The sequence below is a fragment of the Coturnix japonica genome, chromosome 30 (assembly GCF_054131305.1).
Source record: "Coturnix japonica strain WE chromosome 30, WE-NBRP24, whole genome shotgun sequence".
Classification (NCBI taxonomy): domain Eukaryota; kingdom Metazoa; phylum Chordata; class Aves; order Galliformes; family Phasianidae; genus Coturnix; species Coturnix japonica.
This window is the reverse complement of record NC_140692.1, coordinates 6018112-6027948: the sequence shown is the minus strand read 5'-3', so window position 1 is coordinate 6027948 and position 9837 is coordinate 6018112. Positions and strand designations below refer to the sequence as shown.

The 9837-nt window shown below is 50.7% G+C and overlaps 1 protein-coding gene across 1 annotated transcript in view; it reads left to right on the top strand.

Annotated features, from left to right (window-relative positions):
- Nucleotides 1-331: 331 nt before the first annotated feature.
- LOC146755821 (obscurin-like) overlaps nt 332-9837 on the top strand; it is a 27145-nt gene continuing 17639 nt past the window's right edge. The window contains exon 1 of the mRNA XM_085525252.1: nt 332-395. Within this exon, the coding sequence (XP_085381378.1) occupies nt 332-395 (64 nt within the window). The remainder of the gene's footprint in view (nt 396-9837) is intronic.

Here is a 9837-nt window from a genome sequence, read left to right as displayed (position 1 = left end):
AAGAAATGTTTTCCCTTATTCTTGTAGTTTTATTTTCTTTTCCTTTCCAGCAAGCAGCTTTGTAGCTTACAAATTGTTTTCTAATCACCTCCTGGTGTGGACAAATCACACGGGTTTGACTCCATGTTTTACATAGTTAGCATTTTATATTTGTTCCAGTATGGAACTGTACAGTCATAGAATGGCCTGGGTTGAAAAGGATCTCAAAGATCACAGAATCACACAGAATCACAGAATCCTTCTGCAAAAGAAAACACAAAAGCTACAGGGACTTGGAACTACTTTGTATATCGAGATCAGAAGGAACTGAGAAGAAGGCAGCCCGGAGGACATGGCAGACATCGATGATCGGCTGGCATGGATCAGCGAGGATGAGTTTGGGCACAGCAGAGCTGGCAAGGGATGCTGGGGTGGCTGCAGCAAGACAAGAGCTCCTCCAGCCTGAAGATATCCATCACCAGAAGAAAAAGGACAGGGTGAAAGTAAGGAAGATGTGCAGACGAGAAGAGCAGAAAGGGAGATGAGGAGGGAACTTGGTGGGGTGGCAATTCTGGGGGAGAAATTGTACTCTTATAATGTTACACTCTGAAATTCAGTGTTGCAATTTGGAGGAAGGAATTATTGGGGTGGGAATCTGGGGGGCCGTTGTAATACCAGAAGAATTTTACAGAGCAGCAGCCATGCATCAAGAGAAGGGCTTCACAGAGCAGCAGCTGTGGAGGGAGAAACAGCATGAGAACCAAGGACACCTCTAGGAAAAGAATGAGTAGCTCGCGGTTTTCAAGGGGGGTCTTTGACCAGGGGTTGTTATTGCGGTAACTTTCCTCCAATTGGTGTCTGTGGTTTTTAAACGCCCTCATCTGTCTGCTATAAAAGCATGGCTTTTCGGGCAGTCGATGGACGCAGCCATATTTAACCATATTGCTGTCTGGCTGTTTGTCCTAGCACGCTGACCTTTTGTCTTCAGGTTCTCCAACTACTGTCTCAGGAACCAGTGTTATTAGGCATTATCCAGGTTATCGTGTGCTTCTACTATGTTAATAGATTGGATGTGAATCCAATGGGGTCTGATGTTACAAATGGCGCTGGAATCTGCGGCAATAATCATTGAATGTATTAGTAATGCTCGGTTATGATGCTATTACCTCTCTTATATCCAACTAATTTGGATTTTTCAAATATGACCACGCATCACTTGAGAGGAAGGTGCATGCTCATAGAACTGAATGGGAGAGTTGATTTCATTTTCCAAGCAGGTGTTCCACTTGTGCTCTATATCACGCACTGGCCACGCGTATATGGAGTACAACTGGAAGAAATCCCTCAGACCCTGAATGCAGGAGAGAATGTGTGGTGGGTGAGAGAGGAAAGGTGCACTTTGAAGCAGGGGACGCCCTGCTGGCACTGCCTGTCGCATCCACCACCAACACGGTTTGCTCTTTATCCTGCTCCACAGCTGCTGCTCTGTCAAGTCCTTCTCTTGATCCATGGCTGCTGCCATTCTTCTTGGATTACAACAGGGGGCTGGGAGGTTTTTGGCAGAGGGAGGGAAGTCGACTGGGGGTGGGAGTTTTAGGGGGTGGGATCAGAACGGATTGTTAGGGTGGGAAATGGTTGGGAATACTGTCATTTCTTGACTGTTTGCTACGTTCAATGATTACATGTCTTTGCCATATTTCTGCCTGCCTGCGGCCGTTCCTTCAGTTACAAAGCCCACCTCCCCAGGCCCCCGGGCCCACCTTCAGGGCAATGTGAAAGGGCAGCAGAAAGGGCAGTGTCCCAGATCTGCCACCACCATTGGACCCATCCCTCCCCTCCTCAGTCAGTTCTGCGTGGGAATGGAGGGATGAGAAAGGGGGATGGACGGGAATTCTGGGAGAGCTGAGTGGCTCAGCCTGGAGTGGAGGAGGCTCACTGCCATCCCAGACACAGCCATCAGTCCCCAGGTGCAGAGAGGACTGAGCCAGGCTGCACCCTGCAGCACCCAGCAGCAGGATCCGAGTCTGAGGCCTGCCTAGGTCGTGTGGCTGCGCTGCAGGCTGAGCTATGGAGAAAGCCCCACTTGGAGATTTCTTCGCTCCCTGAATGTTCCCCCCTTTCTCCATCTTGCTCTGCTCCATCCCCAGCCGCAGCCCGGCGTCCCCGACATGTTGCTGTGCTTGCAGAGCTGGACTTGGCCCTTGACCTGTACAGGCCCCTGTCCCCACCTGTCGGATATCCACCTTGCCTTCTCACCCCTCTCTCTAGATCCAGTTCATGCCCCATCTATCTCACCTCCATGTCCCACCTACGTCCTCTCTACGTCTTTTGGTCTCCCCCAAACCACCCTCACGGTGCCTTACCTCCTGGCAGGCTCAGGGAAGGAGCACCCGGTGCCCTGAGCCCACAGGCCCAGCCCTGCACAGCACTGCACACAGCACTGTCATGGCGGCGCCCGGTGCTGCCGCACAGCATCCTGGGAGTGGTAGTTCCTGCGGGGCCTGCAGCTCCCAGCAGGCCCTGCAGCTCCCAGCAGGCCCGGGCGAGGGCAGAGGGGAGCAGTGCTGTCAGCCGGGAGCTCGCCCAGAGAGCCCGATGTTCGGAGCACTTCACACCAGGAACTTTGGACTCGGCTGCTTCTGTCCACAACGTCCCTGAGCTGCTCAGGAAGCACAACTGTCTCACCCTCTGAGAGCTGGGCTGTGCAAAGGAGGCTGCAGTTGCAGGCTCAGCTCTGCCCTGTTCCAGCAATGCACTTCCTTACAACTGGAGCACTGTCACGCTTGCTTCTTGCTTCAGCGGAGCAATCGCCCACCGCTTTGCACACCTCTGTGCTCGTGCAAATGGCCACCACCCCATCCCTGCACACACACACACACACACACGTACCACCCCATCCCTGCACACACACACACACACACACACACACACACACGTGCCACCCCATCCCTGCACACACACACACACACACACACACACATACCACCTCGTCCTTGCACACCCTCCCACATGCATGCACAAATCTCTGCAGTGCATGGACACACCCGTGCACACCCACGTGTGCAACCCCAGCACTGTCCACAGCTCCGTGCACGCTCATTTGTGCATGAAGACGTGCACAGCGTTGGTCACAGCCATGTGCATACACACAAGTGTGCAAGAAACACAGCACACCTGCAAACACCTTTTTGCACACCTTTATACGACCTGAGCATTACAAAACATCCCCATTTACAGGAGGGTTTTAAATAGCACAATTCAGGAACTACAACTGCACAAATTCCTGCATGCCCTGGAATAAGTTTGGGAATGGACAAGGTTCTACCACCTGTGCAATGCCATAGAAATAACAACCATCCACCTGTAAACCTCCATCCTCTCCCCTGCTGCACAAAGGGAAGCTCAACAGCAGTGCACAAATGTCCCAGCAATGTCTGAGCACTGCTCTGTGCATCCCAACCTGCTCATCCCATCCACTCCTGGCTGGGCAGCAGGATTGGGGTGGCACATTGCAATGGGCACAGAGGAACATGGAAGCCCCACACATGTGAGGAAGGGGCTGGCTGTGCTCCACACTCACGTTATCAGACGTGATTTGCCCTTCTGTGGGGAGCCTCTGCTCTTTCCCAGCTCATCCTCCAGCGTCTGGGACTCCAGGATCTCATTCAGGCTGTTGTTGGCTGCGGGGCAGCTCCATGAAGAGCCGCCCCTCCACCAACCGGCACACAACAGCTGCTCCCGCACACTGCGGCTCAGCCAATCGGAGCCGGCGGAGCTGCCGCTGCCCGATGGGACCCCCCCCCACACATATTGACCCCCCAGACGAGGAAGAGGAGGAGGAGAGCGACGAGGAGCTGCCGCAGGAGCTGACGTTGGGGCGGGGGGGCAACGCGGGGGGGGGAGGGCAGTGGAGGGTGGGGGAGGGGGTGGGGCAGCATTACCCCCGGACCCCGTGGACCCCCCCCCCCAGCCAAAGTGCTTGTCACGGTTTGAACTAAAAATCCACCTGCGTCCGTGACAGGGGGCCGTAGGCCCCGGAGGGGCCCTAGGCCGAAAAGAAAAAGTTAATTAGGAAAAGAAAACAGCGGCAACGATCTAAGGAGGCACACTTATTTACTAAATACTATATCGAAATACAGGATAACACAATATAATACAATATAATTGAAAATTGAGCTAACGAATCAAGCAAAATAGGAGAGAGAATGAGTCCCGTAACCGAGAGGCCTACTGTAAATCTAGGCGAACGGCTGAAGGCTCCCACACACTCCCCTGAACGCCAGAACTCGAAAGACGTCAGTCTGTTCTGCGACAGAGTTAATATAGAGTCCAGGTCCCGTGACCTATCGTGTTGTTCCCTGGGAGATGTAGTCTTCTTCTGTAAGTTGCAGATTCAGTAAAATTATTCATGCTTTATATGATGTTATGATGTGGAATACTGATAGCAAAAAATACAAAATTATTAAACCATGACATTCCACCCCTTATTCTACATCATTACATTATGTTTATACATACATACACACTCATATGTATAATTGTGAATAATCAGCAACCTTATTTTTCTCAACAATTTATATTTATTCCATACAAATCCCTAAGTTGAGAACAAAACTCTATAACCTAACCTACTATCTATTAATTTTGAGAAAATGGCAAAACTGCCAGAAAAAGGAAAACATGTCAGCGGTAGAGGGGAAAGGCAGCGCTAGTAGGGCGTCCCCCACATCAAGGTGCACTCATCCTTTCCCAGCCACCACAGCAGATTTCCTTTTGACTTATACTTCTTTCCATGTGTGCTCTACACATGCATGGCCAGTGCAGGATATAGAGTCCAGATGGAAAACTTGCTTACAGAATGCCTAATTAAGGTATATAGAGAAAAAGTGTTTCCTTAACATTAATCCACTCTATCTTAAGTCCTATACCTAATTGAACTATTCTGTACCTAATTGAAATATTTTCTGAGACTCTACCTATATATTTACAGGAAAATCATTGGCTGCACTCCCCCAACATCAAATTCCCTTGTGGTACACATTGAACATTCCCATTTTTGTCCATCACCCACCATGTGCACCCAGGTCCCTGGGCAAAGACAGTACCCCGGAGAGGTTTGCCCTTTCCAGACGCTGGAAGGACCCAAACCGTCTTTCCCAACACGCTCTTTATGTGTACTACAGGAACCTTATCTCCCTCCACGGTACGTAGGGAGCTGGATTGGTTAGGACCATTGCGATTACTAGATCCTCGAGTGTTGACCAACCAGGTGGCTTCTGCTAAATGGTTCTCCCAATTTTTATACGTTCCGCCACCCATTGCTTTCAACATAGTTTTCAACAACCCATTGAATCGTTCAATCTTACCAGAAGCTGGTGCGTGATAGGGAATATGGTAAATCCACTCGATGCCATGATTTTTGGCCCAAGTGGTTACAAGGGAATTTTTAAAATGGGTCCCATTATCTGTTTCAATTCTTTCTGGAGTGCCATGCCGCCACAGGATTTGCTTTTCCAACCCTAATATGGTGTTTCGGGCGGTAGCATGGGGTACTGCGTATGTTTCGAGCCACCCAGTGGTTGCCTCCACCATGGTGAGTACATACCGCTTACCATTGCGAGATCGTGGCAAGGTGATATAATCAACCTGCCATGCCTCTCCATATTTATACTTTTGCCATCGCCCTTCCCCCCAAAGAGGTTTCATCCTCTTGGCTTGTTTAATTATGGCGCATGTTTCACAATCATGAATAACCTGAGCAATAGCGTCCATAGTTAAGTCCACCCCTCGGTCTCTGGCCCACTTATATGTTGCATCCCTTCCTTGATGACCTGAAGTCTCATGGGCCCACCGAGCTAGGAATAATTCACCCTTGTTCTGCCAGTCCAAGTCTATTTGAGCCACCTCAATTTTGGCAGCTCGATCAACCTGATGGTTATTTTTATGTTCTTCAGTAGCCTTACTTTTAGGCACATGAGCATCTACATGGCGCACCTTTACAGCAATGTTCCTTATTCGGGCAGCAATGTCTTTCCACAGTTCAGCAGCCCAAACAGGTTTACCCTTTCGTTGCCAATTATCATCCTCCCACTGTTGCAACCACCCCCATAAGGCATTTGCCACCATCCATGAATCAGTATAAAGATGAAGCATTGGCCACCTCTCCCGTTCAGCCACATCTAAAGCCAGCTGAACAGCCTTTACCTCTGCAAATTGACTTGATTCTCCTTTACCTTCAGTGGCCTCTGCAACTTGTCGTGTGGGGCTCCATACAGCAGCTTTCCATCTGCGATGCTTCCCTACAATACGACATGATCCGTCTGTGAATAGGGCAAATTTCTTTTCGTTTTCTGGTAGCTCATTGTATGGTGGTGCCTCTTTAGCACGTGATACCTCTTCTGTAGGTGGTGTTTCAATTTTTTTACTCTCAGGCCAGTCCATGATCACTTCTAGAATTCCAGGACGGCTGAGTTTTCCCATTCGAGCTCGTTGAGTAATTAATGAAATCCACTTACTCCAAGTGGCATCAGTAGCATGATGGGTGGAGGGAACCTGTCCTTTAAACATCCAGTTTATTACTGGCAAGCGAGGTGCTAGAAGAAGCTGAACCTCTGTCCCAACTACTTCAGAAGCAGCCCGAACCCCCTCATACACGGCTAAGATCTCCTTCTCAGTCGGAGTGTAGCGCTCCTCAGACCCTTTATATGCTCGACTCCAAAATCCTAGGGGTCGGCCTCGGGTCTCTCCTGAGGCTCTTTGCCACAAACTCCAGGTGGGACCTTTCTCTCCAGCAGCAGTGTAGAGGATGTTCTTCACATCCTGCCCCGTCCGTACTGGCCCCAAGGCCACGGCACGGGCTATTTCTTGTTTTATCTGCTCAAAAGCCTGCTGCTGCTCAGGACCCCATGAGAAATTATTCTTCTTCCGTGTTACCTGATAGAGAGGGCTCACTATGTGGCTGTAGTTTGGGACATGCATTCTCCAAAAGCCCACTACTCCCAGAAAAGATTGGGTCTCTGTTTTATTTGTGGGCGGAGACATAGCAGTGATTTTGTCAATCACATCTGCTGGGATGTGACGACGTCCATCTTGCCATTTTATACCTAAGAACTGGATTTCCTGGGCAGGCCCCTTCACCTTGCTGCGCTTAATGGCAAAACCAGCTTTCAAAAGAATTTGGATTATCTGTTTCCCTTTCTTGGAAACCTCTGCTGCTGTATGGCCCCACACTACAATATCATCAATATACTGCAAGTGTTCAGGAGCATTACCCTGTTCCAAAACAGCTTGGATCAATCCATGGCAAATTGTTGGGCTGTGCTTCCACCCCTGGGGTAAACGGTTCCAGGTATACTGAATACCTCTCCAGGTAAAAGCAAACTGTGGCCTACATTTTGCAGCCAATGGGATGGAAAAGAAGGCATTAGCAATATCAATGGTGGCATACCACCTAGCTTCTTTTGACTCCAATTCATACTGGAGTTCTAGCATGTCTGGTACAGCAGCACTTAATGGAGGTGTAACTTCATTCAGGCCACGGTAATCTACCGTCAGCCTCCATTATAATACAAAATTATTAAACCATGACAGTGCTGCTCTCCGACCCCCGCGGGCTCTTTGTGCAGCCGCTGCCCTCCAGGTAAAGACCACGCCCCAATTTGTGACCCCCCCCCCCTATATTGCGCTTTGCCCACCCCCTCCCCCAACCCCGCAACGCCCCCCTCCCCACATCGCCCCCCTCCCCCCCCCCGGGTGGGGTTATGTGGGGGGGGGGGGGGTTGTCGACGATGTGCCGTAAGCCGCGCCAGGGTCGTGTGCCAAACCCCCCCCCCCCTTCCATCAAGATGAATGGGGCGCTGATGGGGGGGGGGGCTCAGCCGTGAGGATAAAGGGGGGGGTTAATGGGGGGGGGGGGCGGCGCTATAGGGAACGCAACTGATCTAAGCCCCCCCCCACATTAACACCCCATTGTGTGTGGGGGGGGTGGGGGTGGGGCACCCAATAACCCCCCCCCCATTGCCAAGCAGCCCCAACCCCCCCCCTCAAAGCCGCTGCCTTACGCTGTGCCCCCCCCGCATGAAGGGCCCCCCCCATCGATACAGCCCCCCCAATCCCATCTATAGTTGAGAGCTGTGCTTTTTATAACCCCCCCCTTATAAAGCCCCCCCCCCCCAAAGTTGTGCACGTTGTGCTGCCCCCCATGAGCCCCTGACCCCCCCCCTTAAAAGATGGGGTTGGGGGGGGGTGGTCTCGGACCCCCCCTCCTTTAAACGATAGGGTTGGGGGGGCGGATTGTCAGTGCCCCACCACACCAAAATGGACACCCCCCTTTTAAAGGATGGGGTGGGGATGTGGGGGGTGGGGGTGAAGGTGGTCTCGGCCCCCCCCCCCATTAAAACGGACCCCCCACCCCTTTAAAGGATGGGTGGGGGTCGGTTACAGGCCCCCGCCCGGCACTGTGTGTGTATGTGCCCCCCCCCCCTTCATCCCCCACCCCGTGGCACAGTGTGCTGGGAAAGGATCTCTGTGTGGAGATTGCTTCTACTAAAGGTAGTTCTATAAGACTGTTATATAGAGCTGTGCAGGGCCTGTAAAGGGAGTTGAGGGGGACTCTAGGGGGCATATGGGGCTGTGGTGGGCCATAGGAGGACTAGGGGCTCTAGGGGGCTCAGAGGGTGTGTAGGGGTTGTGGATCAGGTTGGATCTTAGGAAGATGTTTTTCCCCCAGAGGGTGGTGACGCACTGGAACAGGTTGCCCAAGGAGGCTGTGGATGCCCCATCCCTGCAGGCATTCAAGGCCAGGCTGGATGTGGCTCTGGGCATCCTGGTCCGGTGGTTGGCGTCCCTGCACATAGCAGGGGGTTAGAACTGGATGATCTATGGGATCCTTTTCAACCCAGGCCATTCTATGATTGTACAGTTCCATAGTGGAACAAATATAATATGCTAACTATGTAAAACATGGAGTCAGACCTGTGTGATTTGTCCACACCAGGAGGTGATTAGAAAACAATTTGTAAGCTACAAAGCTGCTTGCTGGAAAGGAAAAGAAAATAAAACTACAAGAAAAAGGGAAATCATTTCTTCCTGAAAATAGGAAGAATAATGGACCTGACATGAAATTTGAGTGAAGCTCCTGATTTTATGAAGCTATTCCCATTGTTTTCTTGGTGCTGTGTTTCCCAAATGAGTGGTTTCTGGCTCTGCTGCAGCACCAGTCTGCATGTGAACGTCAACTCTATTCTCCATCTGGGAAGATTAGGACTTCCCTTCTCCCACCAGCACCACTGAATTACAGTTACTCAGTGGTTAAACAAAGGAATCCTTGAAGAAGGGTTTACAGCTGTCCTGTTATCTGAAGTGCTTGGGGCATTCTGATGCTATTAAGCTCTATGTATTAACAAGTTAAAAAAGAAAAGGTAGGCATCTGCTTGTTGTGACAGTTTCTAAGTGATTTGGAAAGCTGTACCACCCAACCACTCCTTCTATTTGATGGGGGTGACAAAGCTCAGTTTAATTTCTGACTGCTGTTTAAATCCTGAAGCTCGAGCTGGTTCCTGGAGCAGAAGAAGCTCGGAAGCTGTCCCTCCTACAAGCAGGCACCTCTGAGCAAAATATGACATCTCAATTTCTGATGGTAAGGTCAGGAGATCTGATTCCAGCGTCTAGCTTTCGGCTTCATGCTGTGTTAGCGGGACCTTTGGCATCTAGCATTGACCAACAGCAACTGACAGGCTGGTAATAGTGCACCCCAAAGCAGTTATGTGTCTCTTTATGTTATGAGGGAAAATTGTATCGCATTGAGATTTCCTATTTTTACTCTTTGCAGATCTAACTAGCTGCTGGAAGAATCCTGTA